Source organism: Scaptodrosophila lebanonensis, unplaced genomic scaffold (assembly GCF_003285725.1).
Source record: "Scaptodrosophila lebanonensis strain 11010-0011.00,11010-0021.00 unplaced genomic scaffold, SlebRS2 tig00000085-arrow-pilon, whole genome shotgun sequence".
Classification (NCBI taxonomy): Eukaryota; Metazoa; Arthropoda; class Insecta; order Diptera; family Drosophilidae; genus Scaptodrosophila; species Scaptodrosophila lebanonensis.
The window spans coordinates 203,996-222,875 of NW_022060564.1; the positions used below are offsets into that span (position 1 = coordinate 203,996).

The window sequence follows — 18,880 nt, forward strand, 5'->3', positions numbered from 1 at the left end:
ACTGTATATTTCTCTACACTCTGGTAATCCGACATACATACATACATATGCATATATATATGTATGTATATGTGCGTATGTATATAATAACTGTTAGCAAACGCCGCCTGCACACAGCCAATGCATGTGTGCAGCGCCGGCCGCAGTTATTTGCTGCAGCCACCGTTTAACCTAAAAAACGTAATCAGTCGCCGTCGTCGCTGCCGCAGACCTGCATACGAGGTACTTCCAGTTTAAACTCGCTCTACAGCTTACTCTCTTACTCCCGTCTATTGCATATCTTAAGGCGTTCTCAGGAAACAGCTGTTGTTCGGAATGCAGGTTGGCTGCAGTTCTTATTTAGTCTATTGCGCTCTGCTCTCTGCACATTGTTTTGCATTTTATTTTTGCCGCACCCCAAAACAATGTATGGAGCCTTTTGGGCCTACTATTTCTCTACTATAGCGCTCTTGTCTTTGGCTGCTTTCCACTGATACAAGGTGTGTCACTTTTTTGTTTTGTTCCTGCGTTTTGGGCCCTTCTTCTGTCCATAATTCTTGCTGTCTGTATATACTATATATATAATATACATATATTTATATATAAGACAATAAATAATTTACAAAGGTTCACCAAATGATTTATAGCCTATGGCAGTCCTCGATCGTAATAAGTAGTAAGAAAATTAATTCGGTGAAGTTAGACGTCTACAATTGCATACATATGAACGTATGTATGTACATAAAAATGTGAAACAACTTTTTGCATAGCTAAACTGAAGCAATGTTGCAATCAATAAATTGTATAGTGTGGACAGTTGTTTTTCAACGAGGCATGTATTGTATGTGTGAATGTATGTATTGATTGTATTGATATTTGTGCCAGTTGTGTTATTGCAGATGTCTTGCAGTCATGCACAATTTTCATATTATTAGCTTTAGTTGCAAAATACACTTCACACAAATTTGTAGAATTTAGTCTGAATTAAAAAAAATCTAAAAATCTAATTACTATAATTGCAATCTTGCAATGGTACCCTGAGCTGCATATGCCGTTTACTTCTCCCAGAATACGAACTTTGTGCAGTGCGAGTGTTGTTAAATGCTTGGCAAGAAAAGAGTGCTCAGTGGCGTCGCCTCGCTCTCCTACGCGCTCATCAATGCTGGTGTTCTCCCAAAGGCATAAAAATAATTTCAACGCCTCTCACCAAATCAGTTTATTTCTGTTCTGTTCAGTTGCAGGAACGTGTTCTTTTTCCACTTTTCGTTCAATTTTATTATTTCCTTATTATTATAATTATTATTACAAAATTGTTTCGCGTTTGTTCAGTTTCGATTTTGTGCTTTTTTATTGTTAAACTCTACGTATAAAATATAAATAATTTAGTATTCGAGCCTATAATTTTTCTACGTTTTTCGCGTTAAGTTTTTGCAACTATATAAAACTGTTTTGTTTTGGTTTTCGTGTCTATTTTTGTTGGGTATTAAACAAAACACATACATATATAACAAAGCTAAAGTGTTTCATAATCGCGTTTAAAACGATCTATCGAGTATGCTAATTTTAACTAACTATTTTGTTTTTAAAGCAGAGTAGAAACGTCTCATACCACTGAATTTATGTAATTTGCTCTGCTCTTTAAATGACTTAAGTCATTTTCGGTCCGTTCGTTTTTCATTTTTGCGGCCACTTAACCTCAAAAACCGTCGAGCAGCGGAGGCCACCACAGTATCATTTTGTTTTAAAAATATATTCAAAAATATTTGCTTACCTTTTACAAGTGCATGTACATATATTCCTGAGACTTTCGCCGGCAGCTTTGTATATGGATTTCTGCCCAGTCATCCACCCCTCCTATCGTGTATATTGTTTGTTAATAAAAATACGAATTTATCACACAATTTGCTTTTTCAGCTCATACTTACTATACGTAAATAAATTGTCAGGAGTAAACATAGAATCACTTGGTGTTTCTTAAGATTGTCTGACACACAATAAATAAATATATAAATGTATCGTTATGATGTATTATAAATATTCTGATAATAATAATGTATTATTTCTCCACAACTTCTTTAATGGGTTCTGGAAGATCGTTCCAGTTATTTCTTTTCAAATTGACAAACATGTCATCTAAGGTATGCAAATAATTGACATTGCCTAAAAATATATTGGCCAGTTTATTTTCGTAAGAACATCTAGAACTAACATACAATGTTTAATATTAACGCATCGCAGGCGTTCAGCCAGAAACGATTTGGTACCTCTCTGTTTTTAATGATATTTTCCACTTTAATAGCGGCATTCAAATAATACGATTCTTAAGAATATAATATTATTCTGAAGATGTTTGTCTAGATTTGATTTATGTACATATTATATGTTTCATAAAAATGTGTAAGCAAAACTTCAATCTTTGACACATTTAGATTTGCACGTTTCTTCGCTCGAAAATATTAAAATATTAGGCAGTTAAGAAATGTTTTGTATTCGAAGTGACATGTAAATAAAATCGATAGTACAGGCAACTTGTCTATCTGGTTGGCAATCTTCCTGCCAATAGAATTGTGCCACAACAGTTCCCTTAACTGTTGAACATTTGTATGGTTTTATAACCATTGTGCTTTGATGTTTTTGTTGTTTTTCATACCCCTCTTTAGACACAAAAGCAGCCACAAAATGAAAACAGAATAAACACAACTATACACACACAAACAAACTATTGAACCAAATTTCTTACATGTATTTAAATTGAATTAAAATAATTGATTTTTATTGCATTTATTTCGTTGCAGTTAACTTTGGACATACATATATCGTAGTTCTTCTTAATGTACTACGCGCGCGCCTAGAATTACGCAGCATTAAAAGGTTTACTTAGGGTTCTCCCGATTCGAATGCTTTTTTATTACACATTTACGTCGATTGCTCATCGTGTGCATAGTGTGTAGAGGTGAGTATTTGTTATACCTAAATATGAGTTAAGTAATCATCTTTTTTCTAATTTCCATTTCAGATTTTAAATCGTGAACCAGCAGTATTATCTTTTTTCGACATCAAAGAAAAACTGTGTTAAGCGGTCTTTTCGATTAACCAAGTTAACACAAAGCTGTAAATTCTCCATTTTTAATTAAGTTCATCCACACTTCTTGCACACTTTTCAGTTATTTTTTAGTTGCGCATTAGACCCACCTAGAAAGCATACTTCATCTTAAATATATGTATGTTCAACCCTAACTGATCAAAAACTTAAATCCACTTCTACCACTCCTTCAATGCTCTCTCTCAACAAAAATAGCTATAACTTCAATATGGTCGAGGGGCAAGCTCAGGTTCAGCAGCCGCAACAATCCGGTTCTGCGGCTGCCGGTGGTGGCGGTGGCTCAGTCAGTAACAGCTCCACCAACCAGGCTCAGCAAAATGGTGGCGGAGTCTCTGTTTCGGGTGCTTCAGCCAGCACAGGATCCACTACTGTTGCCGCCTCAAATGCTGCAGTCAACAACAATAATAATAATAACAACAACAACAACGCCACCACAAACAATAATAATAATGAGCCCGATCCTAAGACAAACCTGATCGTAAACTACTTGCCACAGACGATGTCGCAAGATGAGATACGCTCGTTGTTTGTTAGCTTCGGCGAAGTGGAGAGTTGCAAGTTGATTCGCGACAAAGTCACAGGTACGTGAAAAACAACCGCATCAACAACAAATATTAGAGCTATTATGATTAGCAGGTGCTTGATTTATGATTTAGTTTTCTAACTTCCAATTAATATAATACAAATTAATTGCTGAAACTGCTGTTCTTTTTGTATGCGAATGTATACTGATTCTAAAGTCTTAAACCATAATATTGGTAAACTACCAATGCTATATATATAAAAAATTCCAAAATATAACATTGTGAGTTGATGCAGCACTTGCTTAAAAAAAGCATCGACATATCGCATGTCAAGCTTGCTGTAAGTAAACTATTTTGTTCCTTTCATAGGCCAAAGTTTGGGATATGGCTTCGTAAACTATGTAAAGCAGGAGGATGCGGAGAAAGCCATCAATTCACTGAATGGCCTGCGTTTGCAGAACAAAACCATCAAAGTGAGTATGTAAGCTTTAAAGGAGAACTCACTGATTTAGTAATTTCATTCATTAGGTATCTATTGCTCGCCCCAGCTCGGAGAGCATTAAGGGCGCCAATTTATATGTTTCGGGTCTTCCAAAGAATATGACACAGTCTGATCTGGAATCGTTATTTAGTCCTTTTGGAAAAATTATAACTTCGCGCATACTCTGTGATAACATCACAGGTGAGTAATAAAAACTATCTTTGTTTTTATATAGTATATAGCTTTGGTTAAAGTTGGGCTAGCAAAGAACCTACATTCTATGTTCTTCTCTTGAAATGCATTCGAATAGAGGCTCCACTTATCTAGTTGTGGAAAATGTTGTCAGCATTTTTATTTCTGTATGTTTGGCAAATACAATTTGTATATTTCCCAAAAATTAAAACTTCTGTATATTATCTACAGTGCAACAATTCTTGAGCACTACATTAGGGTCAGCTTATTGTTATCTATCAAATTTTTTTTTATTAAATTTGACTGTCGAACTGATAAACTATTAAAAAAAAAATAATATAAAAAAAAAAATTGAAACGGCAACTGCCAGACTTCTCAATATGTGTGTTCTAGAGTCTAGACAATTCCTAATTGAAACAAATATCGCTTTACATAATATAAAAGCATGCCACTTTTTACATAAGTAAATAAATACATTTTTAACTCAAATGCGCCCTTACATCGGTTAACATTTTTGATCAGTATTAGAGCACGACTTTATTTTGTATTTGGCTGGCGCTCCTTTAATGAAGGAATTTTATTACAAGCATTTATTTTTATTTATTTATAGTCAGTTTTATTAATGTAAATTTTCATACGGTTTTACTTTTTCATGTAATCGATCCAAAACACTATTTAAGATGAACACGCGCCGGGTAGGTTTGCATTAGTTTTATTTGCCAAGCAAAGTTGTAATTGCTTTTTAATTTCGCAATCTCAAAATGTTTCTCTTCACTTGTCAATCAGCATTGTGTATATTATTTTTTGTGTATTAGATGTTCGCGGTACACTAACTTCTAGGCTTGCTTTATGTAGTTGATTATTTGCTGTCTTTTTTCCAATTTAAATGATTTGATTAACCTAATTTACGTGATTATTTAGTGTCTGCTATTAGACAAAACAAATACTTACAATTGTAGGTACTTTGAAAAACGACAAAATTCAAATTTTTCCTTCAACATCCCGCACATGCTTAAAATTTAACAAATAAAAAGCATACAAATGTTTATTTACACTTATCAGCTTCTAATTTAAAATTACTCTTTTTCCCAACGAAAAGCCAATTTTAATCAAAAATTGAACTGCAATTTCGAAAAAATTTGAAATTGGGTATTGTATAAAAACGCTTTAACTATTTAGATTTGATCATGATGTTAATTTAGCAATTTTTTCTAAATAATTTAATGTCTTATATGTTGTGTTTTATAATTTTTTACATTAATACGTTTTGTTTTTGTTTTTATTTTGTTTTAACTCAAACCCAATAGAAGCTGTGTCTGATGACTTTCCCGATGCCAGTATGTATGCTACTTTTATAACATTTTCAAACACAATTAACAGTTATAAATTGACAATTTTAATGCTTTAACAATTTGTATTATGAAAATATTTGTTACACTGAAAATGTGAATAATATTTCTTTATGTCCTACATTTTACATACAATTTGCTTTTACTTGCATCCTAGGTCTTTCTAAAGGCGTCGGCTTTATACGTTTCGATCAGCGTTTTGAAGCTGATCGAGCCATCAAGGAGCTCAACGGTACTACACCTAAAAACTCAACCGAACCGATAACCGTCAAGTTTGCAAACAATCCGAGCAGCAACAAAAACAGCATGCAGCCCCTGGCCGCATACATAACTCCGCAGAATACTCGTGGTGGGCGTGCATTTCCGGCAAATGCAGCAGCTGGAGCCGCAGCGGCAGCAGCAGCAGCAGCCATACATCCCAGTGCAGCAGGACGTTATGGGTAAGTCTTTTCATTAAAGTAATAAAGATTTTTTATTATTTGCTAATAGATCCTGACTATTGGGTTCCAAATGATTTGTTGATAACTGATAATCAAACTGATAACACCAAAACAGCTATTGTTGACCATTTGAATTATAAATTTAAAAGCTTTTTATTATGCTAAGTGTGACTAGCAATATTAATGTTTATAATGGGTGTGCCTTTTAGGTCTGTTATAAAACTTATTTATAATGCATATTTACGTGCGATATTCTGCAGATCCGTCATTTCTCGCTACTCGCCTCTCACAAGTGATTTGATCACGAACGGCATGATACAAGGCAACACCATTGCCAGTTCTGGATGGTGCATTTTTGTGTATAACCTGGCGCCAGAAACAGAGGAGAACGTCTTGTGGCAGCTGTTTGGACCCTTCGGTGCCGTGCAATCCGTCAAGGTAAGAATTTATGTTACAATTTTAAAATGTATGAGAGATAAGTCCCAATGTTTTGGTCACGTGTCGCAAATATATACGGTCTACTTTGTGCAATTTATAAATATTTCGTGGATTCAGTGTTATTGTAGCGGTGTTTTTGAAATTCCGTATAAACGTAATCCGTGCAAATTTAACAATGTTAGTGCCCAGGAAATGCAGAGTACACGGAATTCTTATTAATAAAATGTCGACCGAAAAGTGAATCGTATCAGTGTCGAATGAGTTTTTATTGTTTCAAAATTATGTTTGTTGTGCAATTTTAATGGACTCAATCTGACTGCAGCTTCATTGGAACTCGCTATTTTTGGAATTCCACTTAATTCAGGCTTTATATAAAAAATAGTAGTGCAAACATTTTATTGGCAAAGAAGATTTTGAATCGAAATGGATCATGCTGATCACATATGGACCCATTATATCTGATGTCTTCCTAAAATATATTTATTTAGCAAGTTCAGAAAACATTGCCACGCCCGATGGCCATGTGCTATTGGTTTTTTGGGGTTTGTAATATTAAACGAAGTAATTTTCTTTGTACACAGGTCATACGCGACTTGCAGAGCAACAAGTGCAAGGGCTTTGGTTTTGTAACCATGACAAACTACGAGGAAGCCGTAGTGGCTATACAATCGCTTAATGGCTACACCCTTGGCAATCGGGTACTACAAGTCAGTTTCAAGACAAATAAAACGAAGCAAACGTAATTATTAACGAAGTTGGCTGCTGTTGTGAATGCCAATGCAGCGGCTGCGGCGCTAGCGGCCAACAGTTTTGTGTTGAAGCATCAGAGCGCCTCAACCGGTGGCAACGCCAATACCCTACACAATTTTACTAAATACTCGTATGTCAATCCGCAACTTTTGATTCACAACCACAACCACAATTTCAATGGTAATACCAACAGCAGACACAACAATACAAAGAGTGAGCAACAACAACCACAACGAAGACAAAAACCAATGGCATCAAACAGCAGTAAAAACAGTAGTAGCTTCAGCAATAAGCAACAATTATTGCCACCACCACCACCACCAAGTAAATGTCCAGCATCAAACACAACTACACCCACAAACAGTCGTCAGATTAAACCACCTTCAACAAACTGTAGCAGCAACGAAACAACCACATCAACAACAACAAAAAATTCAACAGTGACTTCCATCAGTTCTACAAACGCTAGCACGGACGCCCACGATGTATTTGCATCTTCATCCTCTGCCTCATCTACTTCGACAAATATTTTGAAGACATCGACGAAGTTCATATATAACAAGCCACAGAACCATTTTGAGCTGCTGCAGCAACAGCTTCAGTTACAACAGGAGTTCGCACAGTTTCTGACTAATGTGGCCAACAGCGCCAACTCGAGCGCTGTCAGCGGCGCAAGCGGTGGTGAACATAGCGGTGGCATTGGGAGCAGCTCCGCGGGCGCAGCTGCCAACAAAAGCTCAAATTTTCAATCGTCGTATAATATGCCCTCGTGGTCTAATTGGTTTTTCTAAAAAACATTTAATTGATCGGCATTTTAACTTGCTTTTTCGTTGTACAAGTTGGCTGATATTTTAATTCAATTACTAAATTAGCGTGATTTTTTTAATTACATTGATTTGATATGCCGAATAAGCTACGGACTTTTTAACCCGTTTCAATCAGCTGCCAACAATTTTACGAGTATGTATTTAGGTTTGCTATTTTTTTATAATTTCGTTCATTCGCAATCATTTAATTTAAACTGAAATAAGCTGCTGTTTTTCAACATTTTTTAAGTTTCGTTGATCTGACGCTTTTAACAAAACCAGATTTAGTTGTACCATCACTAGTCGCTGGCATATAAAATATAGATGGTTCAGTCAGAAAGATAATCAATCTATAAAATTAAAAGAAAAACAACTAAAATATTTATAAAATGTAAAAACTTCTATCTAACACAGCTCTGTATTGTAATATTGAAGGAGCTAAATTGGAACATAAAAGAAATATGTATTTGAAGATACAAGTTGATAACAAATATAAACACTTATTAGTTTGGTCCTAAATATTTGTTTAACAAAAAAACTATGCTGATAGCGTCTCTTCGTTCATATTTGGCACATTGAAGAAAAATGCCGGTCATGTTAAACTTCAAAATATGTTTGATATGTTTACATTAAATGTACTACTTTTGCTTAAAATAAATTACATATTCAAAACACTTCAATTTTTTGTTGTAAATTTTTGTTATTAAACACTCAATACCCTTGCATATGGATTGGTCGTAAGTTACTTCACATTTAATCATATATTTAATGTTCAATTGGAGGAGGTTTGGAGCTTTAAGGGGAAAATCTAATTCAGAAAAGTTGAAACAGAAAAATTACAAGAAGCACACTACTTAAAGAAACTAAAAAAAATCAACAAGAATTTTTCAGATACAACGAATAAGCTAATAAGCGCATTTTTTAAGAAAAGGAATAAATAAAAGAAATAGAAGAGTATGCTTACACCGATGAACTGACAAAAAATGCAATATTATAAAATAAATATATATATAAAATCAATGCACAAAAACAACTGCTTATTTAACACATTATTATTTATTAAACATTGAACATGATATGGATTATAAATATCTTTCCAATTTCACCACAATACAAATAATTGATTAAAGGTACCAAAAATGTGTGTTTCTTGACAAATGCGTTTCAGAAAAATGAATTTGTTCAAACTAACTGTCACAAGAAATACAAAAAGCAAATATCCATGCCAAATGTTCTATTTATAGTTAAAAACAGAATGGGCCTGAAGGATATAAAGTCGAAGCTATATAAATAAATGAAATATGAAAATACTAAGTAAGGAAAATAAAGTGTTTAGTAGACTTTGTAAGATATCAAAAATAAACTATTTAAAATGTAATACTGCATTTAGCACGAACAAAACAATGCACTTGAAGAAAAAAAGATGTTCTATATAACAATATTATGGTGCTTGGAACACGATTATGTAGCTAAAGATCGTTTGTGAAATGGTTATTGGGAAATTGTTTTCGAATTAAACTCCGCTTTTCTATTTTTAAAATATCTTTTACTTTCAACACTTTTAAATCGGTATTTGTGAGGTAACTCCTAAATTTTAATAACAAGCATACTATGTTTCATTATATACAAATCCATAAAAATGTATACAACAAAAATGATATGACTAACAATATATTGATGTTGTGTATTGAAAATTTTAAATGTTTATACATACATACATATATATACATTACATCTCATACGAGTATTGTCTAAACTGATAGCGAAAAAGAAGGATATCAGAATCATAGCATAACATTTTCACGTATAGGCATACATACATATTTGTATGTCGAACAAGATTTATTGCAGCTATTTAAAACTTATTAATAATATTTCAAATAAATGGAAACACAATATATACAACATCCAAAATAGCAAAGTCGTTATGGGTTGACTACCAATATAAAACAAACGCACATACAAAATTTGCATAAAAAATCATACTCATGCGCGAAAGCTTGACTGAAAATATAGCAAATCTTGCTTTTTGAAAAAAAAGACATACGAGACCCCTTCCAGTAAATTTTTAAAAAGTTCAAGTAAACAACTAAAATAACAGAGAAAACACCAAGAAAACATAAGTTTTTATACAAATCGAGACGAGAGCACAAGCTGGCACTGTTTTTTGTGTACGTGTGCGATGAGGATAAGGTAAACAAACTGCGTACTGCAATTAAGTAAAAGTAACAACAACAAAAAGCAATCGATTATACATACATTTTTTAAGGGAAAATGTTTTATAAATGAAAACCGATAACAAAAAACAAGGGTATTTTAAAAAGTTTAAATATATACAAGAAATGTACTGTACTATATACATATTATATACTAAATGGTATGGTATCGAACAAACACACCGCACAATAATATACAAAAATCATATGTAAAACATACGTAATCATTAATTAGTATTGTAACAAAAGATTTAACATGGATTTATGAAATGAGGACAACTAATAAGGCAAACTAGGCTAAAAGGCTATATAGACCTGGGAAGATAAATTGTCCAATTATCTTTTCAACAATTTCGTTGCAAAAAGACAAAAGCGCATATCCTAAAAGAGATCCCTAAAAAAGATATGGGCAATAATAACCACAAATATAAGCTTAAGCCCGTGAGATACGAATGCGACACCAGACAAAATTTGAAGTATATGTATGGAAAACTTTTATACTTTTACAATACTTAATAAATATGCAATCTAATGTGGTGGTAAACTAGGGGATAGTGTTGTCAGATCCAATTCGTGTAAAACTTGTTTTGGTCTCGATTTTATTTTGTGTTTAAAACTGAAAAGGTTGTGCAATGCCTGCAGTGGTCTGTGCTATATCCCCTGATCGGGGCAGAGTCGCTGTAGTGCACTCTCTTTAATCTATCAGCCTATCGCCAATCACAGAGCAAATACACTACTGTCTCAATTAATGACTTAACTATGTCACTAAATCTGTAGAGAAACTTCTTACACAGACAATTGGATGAAATATTTTTTTAATTTGGATTTTCAGTTAAATTCCTCCACTTCAGCATGAAAATTTGTTTTTCATAAGTACGAGGAATTATACGATCAGTTACGTAATATATAAAATAACCAAATCGGGCACTTACTTGTTAATTGTGAAATTTGTGCGTTGTCCATTCAGTCACACTATTCTATCAAAAAATATGTTCGCAATAATCTCTTTCGAATGCATGTTGTCGATATCCTTTAACAAGAATTGCTCTTCGTATACACACGTTAAAAGAACTTAAAATGGTATATAAATTACTATAAAAAAATTGAAAACGTCTTAAGTAGTAGATAACCCTTAGTCAAATGTACTAATTTTAAGCAGCATTGTTGAATGAAATGGGTGAGAAACTTTATCTAAACGTCATGAGCAAAAATATAACAGAACTTTAGTGGCATTTAATTAATCAAGTTTAAGCTAAACATAACATATTTGAAGCCGTTTGATTACACATAAAAATTAAATATTCGGCTTTTTTATTTAAATATTGTTTGGTTTGTTAAGTACACGAACAGATACTTATTACGTCAGATATGTAGCTTATAAACTAACTATGCTATTTTTTCTTGTCGTTTAATAAACATTGTCAAAATATTGGTGGCTCAGTAAATGTTGTTGTAGCTAATATGTATTTATCTTAATCATCAATAACAGTCATCTATTCCAATTATTATATTAATTACCGTCTTATTCACTACACATAGAAACGGTGAAAAATTTGCACCCTGCCTCGTACACCTTAACTAGTTTTCTTCAAAATGGCATTCAATTTACTTAAATACGCCAAGTAATAGGGTCTATGTATGTACGTATTGTATTTATTGTATAATCTGTGCAAGATCTACTAAGATTCATTCTTGCCTACTCTGAAAATTTTCAAATGAAAAAGAACAATTTATTCAATAAAGCTATGAAATGATGTGTTTAATTAAAAAACATCTTTAATTTTATGTTTACCAGTTGAAGCCCAATTCTCTCGTTGAGGGGTTAATGTAGTCTCTGCTTAAGTTCTCCCAGCAGAACTAATCTCAGATTAGAATCATCTACAGTATCGCAAATAATATGTATATTTGCATTTAATAAAATATATTTAAATATGTATGTGTTAGAGCATACACGCAAATATAAAATATGTAGGTCCACAATTTTGTTGATTGATTGACAATATGATATGATATTTAACTTGTAACGTTACGAGCATGCTTTAAAATTTAACGCAAGCGTTCAAAGTACTGAGATGGAATGAAAACCCAGTTTTTGGCTAGATCACTTATGCCCTCAAATAATAAACGACCTAGGATCTCCATTATTTCGCTGAAGAAGAAATTAAAAGTCAATGTGTCTCTAAGACATTCAAAGGTTCTGTTTATACGAACTTCCTATCCACGGTTGTGGTTCGCTCAGCCGGCGGGCTGGATGCTTCTGGGTCTACCACCATTTCATAAGTCTTCAGAATTTTGCGGCGACTACGGTCGGCTGTGATACGCATGAAATTGGTTTTGGATAAATATTTCCAGAACAGCTTTTCAAACACGGTCACCCGTTGATCGATTGCCATGCTTAGTTCAATAATCTCATTGGCTGTTAGTTTTTGTTTGTGGGACAGTCGTTTAATCAATTCATCGCGTAGTTGTTCGGGAGTCTTGGGCTCCAGCTCTTCGCCGGCTTCTACATCTTTATTGGGATTTGGGGTATTACCACCGGCACAAATTGTTGCGTCACCTCCAGCATGCGTATCGACGCTCTCTATAGTTTCTTTTTCTATATCTTTCGCTGCGTGTACAATAGTGCGTATGTTCATTTGCAGAAATACATGTTCTAAATAGCTATCTCCCATCCATTTCGGGTCATCGATGGACTCGATTTCAGCTAATTCTGCCTTGGCTATTTGGGTAGTACGGTCCAAGATATTATGTACTTCTAGTACGAGGGGAATGCGACGGAAGTGCAACAACCGTTCGTGAACGGTTAGTTTTATTTGGCAAAGTTTTGAGTGATGACCTTTTAGCCTAAATACCTGCGGCTCGAAGGTTATGGAAAGAAATTCATGTATGATGTAACTGATAGAAGTATACTAATTATTTGATTGCTTAACAGCTAAATATGCCAATGCTTACTTTTGCCAGCGAAATTCCATGCACTTCTGTCCATAGTTGTGTACATTAACTACCTGTGTGCGACTCTCTTTTAAACATATTTCAAAATCCAAGCGATTCGGATAGATCACGTAAAGATATTCAGAGCATTCCGTATCCTTTAAAGGCATGTCAGATATTTCCGCTTCATCCTCCAGTACTCCGCGTGCTTTGATTTTATAGCAAATCTTAGCATTATCATGGATCAACGTTACTTCGAGCTAACATATATGATTGTGGGGGATATAAATATATTAAAACTGCTTAAAAGCGGCAGAGTAAAGAATGTTTCTAAGTTTGTCAATTCTATATACTAAATTGTCTTTCCATACCACAAGACTTGCCCCTCTCATCACCTACCTCATTCTCATAGTCCAATGGTCGGTATTCTGCCATTAATGGCCATACACTCTGACGAGGTACAGTTAAATTAGAATTATGCAGTTTCAGGCCTCGATCACGTGTAGCAAACGAGAATGCCAAGTTCATCATACTTATATTCTGCACCCAAATCGGTTGAGTAACGCGTTGAAAATGTTTTATGTTCACTGGCAGCAGCTCCTTGGTGACTAAACACTTTTCAAGATCAAAGGCGGAGATTTCCAATTTGAAGTGCCACAGAAATTGTCTCTCATCACTAGTCCTGAGAAAAGCGCTTCATAAAAGTAAGGCTTACTACACTAACTGGTTGGTGGACTTACTGCACTTCGAAGCTGAGAGCATGTGCACCGTAAAGGTAAAAGTATCCGGTTACAGATAACGCTAAAACCTCGTCCGGCTTCATACGTAAATGCTCCTGGGAAATGTTGATGAGTCGGCGGTGGGGGCAGTGGAAAAGCTGCCGAAATTGATTAAATCCGACCCGTGTCTGAAGCGGAACACACTCGCAGTTCTGTATACGTTTTAAAGTGAGTTCAAGGGGCTTGGCTGAGAGATTCTGTATCCAAAATATCATCTTGAGTGGATGGCTGTGAATAAGACGCATTGGCATGTCGAAGAAGTGCTCATGTTCCTTCTTATTTGACTTCAGCTTCTTGTTTAGGCTAATGACAAAAAATTAGCAAAAGTCTTGCGTAAAAAAACTACTCACCCTGTAATATCGAAACTATCCCAATAGTATATTTTTAGCATGGGTGGACGTATGATGGTTAAATTCTTTATTACAAGTTTTTGATAAACCGGTGGCAGCGGTTTTAAAACGCCTGTACACGTAGAAACAGCCATATTTATAGTATTTATATATAAAATAGAAACCCACGACTGGTTGCTTCGAATGTGAAATATTTTCTAATTCAGTACACGATGAAGTCCCAAAACTGTCAGTACACAGCTGAAGTTTAAATTTTAACTTATGTGTACATATATTTTTCACAATTAGATTATTGAATGGGACGTTTGTTTCAATCTCATAAAAAACTGTCTCTCCTGTATAATTGGTGATCATACTCGGTGTATTACATACATATGCAGTTGATTTCGCACACGTCTTCCAAAACGGGACTGCTCGTTTTAATAATTTATATATGTATTTACATACATACAAATACTTGTACTGCTTGACTGCTTATGTAACCGCTTTGGTCTAAGCAAAAATCATATTACTGAGCCAGCGCAACAACAAGCAAGTAGGAGACATCACGATTGAGCGTTTTTGGTATGCATCTCATAAAGTTGGGTCAAATCTTTACCTGCCTTCGGGCTTCCTCAACTATACCATACAAGCTATATAAATACATGGCTACGTATTCCTGCTTGTCGGAAATTAGCCGGTTAGTCCGTCAATCAATTATTTGATGTTTTCATCCGAAATTAATTATTGCGAGCATTTCCGTGAAACATTAAAAATAGTTACAGTAGCATATGTATCATGTTTGATTCATTTCACTTAAAAACTAAAATTTAAAGGGATAGTTACCATCCAAAGATGGATTTTACATCATCAAACGCTACTTCTTCAACACCCTGCAATTTTTTTATCTGCTGCAATATTTTATTGTATTGGCAGTGTAGTAGTATTTTTCAACTTACCACAATATTTGCATTGTATTCGGAATGCAGAATATCATCTTCCCAGCTCAGAGCAAAAGTTCTATCATTGCCCGGTTGTACCAATTGAGGCACAGCATACCAGGGACGCGACTGATACACTTTTTCTCTCAATGGTGCTGCAGCAAATGGCCACTGCTGATAACCGAATTCCAGTGGCATCAAATATTTCTTGTCGCAGGCATTCTTGTAGGGCCCTGCGGCTAAGAAAACCATTCACCACAGCGGGATGTTGAATATCTCCAGCAGATAGCATAAAAAGGCCCGGACGCTCCTTATCTGTGACAGGTTTTAGCTCAAAGTTGATTTGATTATCAAATTAAATGCGTCAGCGACTGTTTCATCAGAAGGGATGGTGGCTGAAATATGTACATATACATGTATGTACATACATATGTATGTATAAATGTATGTTATGCATGTAAAGCGTGGGTAAGTGTACCTAAAAAGTTGTGTGGTTCGCTTTTTCTCTCGTTTATATTGGTTACAACATAATCACGACACCTCAGGGTATAATTATCGTAATACTTCATGCGAGAACACTCCACTTCCGTCGAAATTTTAATAAGGTTTTCTTCAAAATTCATGCTGCCGAAAAATTTTTACAACCGTACACCGCTAAAGAACAATCAATGGAAATAAAGCTGAAAATTAATGGTTTGTAATTTTTGCTGAAAATCGATTTGTTTTTGGAGGATCGATTCGGACATAGTCAAATGCATTACATACATACATATGTACGTACTTATCTACCTACATTCCATCACATTTATATTTTTTCTACGCAACCTTTTTTTTTTATCGATATCTACGTTTCTATAATATACATATGTATGTATGTATGTATATTAATTTGTACTTTACTTGGAATAGAAGCTCTTCTGAGAATGGCACCAATACGAACAGCTACGTTAGCAAGCGTGCGAAGCCAAAATCTCCCCATCTGTGGTGGAATGGCAACGGTCAAAGCTTGCGGATGAGGGGCGGGGGTCAGACTCTGGTCATGCAGTACAAGCATTTGTAAGTACATACATACTTATATATCTACATGCATACGAACATATGTGTGTAAGTAGATTGCGATGAAGATAAGTTTGTATGTAGAATGTACATTAAATTTTTTCACGCGGGCGCTATGTATTTAATTTTGCACTTCAACACTTGTGTTTCCAATTCAAAACATGTACATACATATGTATGTATATACATACATATGCACATACACATGTGCCACGCCACGTACATTTTAAAATTCTATGAATTCATTCAAATTCACACAACTACAACACATACGAGCATTGTTAAATGCAGTCACAAATCAAAGCAATATTTTATTTCCAAGAAAAAACCAAAATAGTTACATATATTAGCAGTTTACAAATATGTACCATGTTTGATTAAGTTCACTTAAAAACGGAAATATAAATGGATAATTACCAATTAAAGAAGATGTTATTTACATTATCAAACGTTACTTCTTCAACACCCTGCAATTTTTTTATCTGCTGCAATATTTTATTGGCAGTGTAGTAGTATTTTTCAACATCAACCGCAGACATATCGACGAAAAGATTATATTGTGGCGAAAGAAAGCGACCTAGCTTCCCATTATTTAAATGCTGAATTAACTTTTCCCACACCGCCACAAAAATGATGTCTAAGCTTTGATCCCAGTCTAAGTCGCCCTCCGCCAGCTCCGTCAACACAACTGTCTTGATCATGTAATTGGATAGCTTTTTCATTTTATGAAAATCGCGCAGCCTCTCCATAAGGCTTACGACAATATTTGCATTATGTTCGGAATGCAGAATATCATCTTCCCAGCTCGGAGCAAAAGGTACAAAAGTTCTGTCATTGCCCGGTTGTACCAATTGCGGCACAGCATACCAGGGACGTGACTGATACACTTTTTCTCTCAATGGTGGTGCAGCAAATGGCCACTGCTGATAACCGAATTCCAGCATTGGTCTAAAAGTCAGATTCCTTTGTTGGTGCATAACCTTGTAAGTGCACCCACCATCATAGGAAGTGGCATTAAATATTTCTTGTCGCAGCCATTCTTGTAGGGCCCTGCGGCTAAGAAAACCATTCACCACGGCGGGATGTTGAATATCTCCAGCAGATAGCATAAAAAGGCCCGGCCGCTCCTTATCTGTGACAGGTTTTAGCTCAAAGTTGAATTTAATTATCAAATTAAATGCGTCACCGACTGTTTCATCAGAAGCGATGGTGGCTGAAATTTGTATGTATGAATGTATGTTATGCATGCAAAGCGTGGGTAAGGGTACCTAAAAAGCGGTGTGGTTCGTTTTTTCTTTTGTTTATTTTGGTTACAATAAAACCACGACATGCTAGGGTAAATTCATCGTCATACTTCCCGCGAGAACACTCCACTTTCGTCGAAATTTTAATAAGGTTTTCTGTAAAATTCATTGTGCCGAAAAAATGTTACAACCGAACACCGGAGCCGCTAAAGCACAATCAATGGAAGTAAAGGTGAAAATTAATCGTTTGTAATTTTGTTTGCTGAAAATCGATTTGTTTTTGGAGGATCAATGCGCACAAAGTCAAATGCATCCTTGACTTAGTACGTCATTACGTGAAAGTGCCGTTGATGATGTATGAGCATATCAAAAATGGCAATAAAATTTTTATTAATTTGTTCAATTAGCGACTAATCAATTTTCTCTGTGCTTTATTTATGTACATACATACAGACATATGTACTTACATTGATATATTTTTCCACACAACCATTTTATCGATACTTGTGATTATATAATACTAGCGTTCTGCCCCTGCTTCACACGGGTATTTTTACTACAATTTTAAATATTATACATTTAATACACACAGATTTAACACACATACACCCTTCTTTTTGCTATGAGTTACTAAGAAGGAGTAAAATTTATTTTAGATATTATTATTTTAATGATTTTTTGTTGGTTTTAGATTTTTTTTGTTATTCTTTATTAGGTCAGAGGTTCTCTGTAAAAGATATTTGATGTTTTATTTGTTATTTATTTTTAAATTGATTTTGATTTGATTTTTGATTGATAATAGTTGCTACACTTAAATTGTCCTGCAATTCCTTAATATGCTTGGAAGGCTTGGAAAGCATGATTGCAATTCCGAATTTTACCGACAATTCATGTGGCGGCAGTCCCGAAGGGCTTAGTGAATTTAAATGTCTTCAATATTAATCACGGTGTCGATCGATTTGTAATATTTTTTTGTCTGGGGGCTTTTGAATAATATTGCCTTAATATTTAAAGTGACAATGTTTCGAGGATGATTATGAACTAACAGCATGCTATGCTAGTATGTATGTATGTGTATGCTCATCGTTCAAAATAATTGTCAAGATGTTGGTCGTATATTAAATATCGTAAATTGCTGAATGTAACTTTAGGGAGACCGTAAATCCGAAAAATCTTAACAGAAGGAAAACATAGAGGCATGATGTTAACTGTTATATAACTGTTATATTTTAAAATCTGTTCGGTTTTGAAGCATTAAGCTGAATGGAATTGATGTATCATTTACGTATGTATGTACTATGTACAAACAATACTGCGTCAGT

The 18,880-nt window shown here is 34.6% G+C and overlaps 4 protein-coding genes across 8 annotated transcripts; 2 read left to right on the forward strand and 2 right to left on the reverse strand.

Annotated features, from left to right (window-relative positions):
- Positions 1 to 1,415: 1,415 nt before the first annotated feature.
- Positions 1,416 to 8,742, forward strand: LOC115626272 (ELAV-like protein 2). 4 transcript variants are annotated; one of them, XM_030521591.1, is made up of 11 exons: positions 1,416 to 1,531; positions 2,775 to 2,932; positions 2,996 to 3,090; positions 3,278 to 3,663; positions 3,976 to 4,079; positions 4,135 to 4,288; positions 4,960 to 4,974; positions 5,587 to 5,616; positions 5,786 to 6,068; positions 6,329 to 6,506; positions 7,088 to 8,742. In XM_030521591.1, exons 4-11 carry the CDS (start codon positions 3,291 to 3,293, stop codon positions 7,247 to 7,249), a joined length of 1,299 nt encoding a protein of 432 aa, XP_030377451.1. In that variant the 5' UTR covers positions 1,416 to 1,531; positions 2,775 to 2,932; positions 2,996 to 3,090; positions 3,278 to 3,290; the 3' UTR covers positions 7,250 to 8,742. The 4 variants fall into 4 exon arrangements, with proteins under 4 accessions (XP_030377451.1, XP_030377452.1, XP_030377453.1 ...); XM_030521592.1 differs by lacking the exon at positions 4,960 to 4,974 and having other exon boundaries at positions 1,418 to 1,531; XM_030521593.1 differs by lacking the exon at positions 5,587 to 5,616 and having other exon boundaries at positions 1,419 to 1,531.
- Positions 7,505 to 8,047, forward strand: LOC115626534 (A-agglutinin anchorage subunit-like). The gene has a single exon (XM_030521913.1). It carries the CDS (start codon positions 7,505 to 7,507, stop codon positions 8,045 to 8,047), a length of 543 nt encoding a protein of 180 aa, XP_030377773.1.
- A 3,429-nt stretch (positions 8,743 to 12,171) lies between the features above and the next one.
- On the reverse strand, positions 12,172 to 14,485 carry LOC115626455. 2 transcript variants are annotated; one of them, XM_030521834.1, is made up of 6 exons: positions 14,339 to 14,485; positions 13,950 to 14,291; positions 13,609 to 13,891; positions 13,231 to 13,469; positions 12,490 to 13,173; positions 12,172 to 12,427 (listed from the first exon to the last, which is right to left on the reverse strand). In XM_030521834.1, the coding sequence occupies exons 1-6, from the start codon at positions 14,470 to 14,472 to the stop codon at positions 12,325 to 12,327; spliced, it is 1,785 nt and encodes a 594-aa protein (XP_030377694.1). In that variant the 5' UTR covers positions 14,473 to 14,485; the 3' UTR covers positions 12,172 to 12,324. The 2 variants fall into 2 exon arrangements, with proteins under 2 accessions (XP_030377694.1, XP_030377695.1); XM_030521835.1 differs by lacking the exon at positions 12,172 to 12,427 and having other exon boundaries at positions 13,103 to 13,130.
- A 2,242-nt stretch (positions 14,486 to 16,727) lies between these two features.
- LOC115626535 lies at positions 16,728 to 17,258 on the reverse strand. The gene has a single exon (XM_030521914.1). It carries the CDS (start codon positions 17,256 to 17,258, stop codon positions 16,728 to 16,730), a length of 531 nt encoding a protein of 176 aa, XP_030377774.1.
- Positions 17,259 to 18,880: the final 1,622 nt, after the last annotated feature.

Bases quoted from the DNA above. Each gene is read 5' to 3' on its own strand.
- LOC115626272 (XM_030521591.1), top strand. From the start codon at position 3,291: ATGGTCGAGGGGCAAGCTCAGGTTCAGCAGCCGCAACAATCCGGTTCT. The intron at 5,617-5,785 runs GTATGTATGCTA...CTTGCATCCTAG, and splicing joins TGATGACTTTCCCGATGCCA to GTCTTTCTAAAGGCGTCGGC. The intron at 6,069-6,328 runs GTAAGTCTTTTC...GATATTCTGCAG, and splicing joins AGTGCAGCAGGACGTTATGG to ATCCGTCATTTCTCGCTACT.
- LOC115626534 (XM_030521913.1), top strand. From the start codon at position 7,505: ATGGCATCAAACAGCAGTAAAAACAGTAGTAGCTTCAGCAATAAGCAA.
- LOC115626455 (XM_030521834.1), bottom strand. From the start codon at position 14,472: ATGGCTGTTTCTACGTGTACAGGCGTTTTAAAACCGCTGCCACCGGTT. The intron at 14,292-14,338 runs GTGAGTAGTTTT...TTTTGTCATTAG, and splicing joins GATAGTTTCGATATTACAGG to CCTAAACAAGAAGCTGAAGT. The intron at 13,470-13,608 runs GTAGGTGATGAG...CATATATGTTAG, and splicing joins CATTGGACTATGAGAATGAG to CTCGAAGTAACGTTGATCCA.
- LOC115626535 (XM_030521914.1), bottom strand. From the start codon at position 17,258: ATGCTGGAATTCGGTTATCAGCAGTGGCCATTTGCTGCACCACCATTG.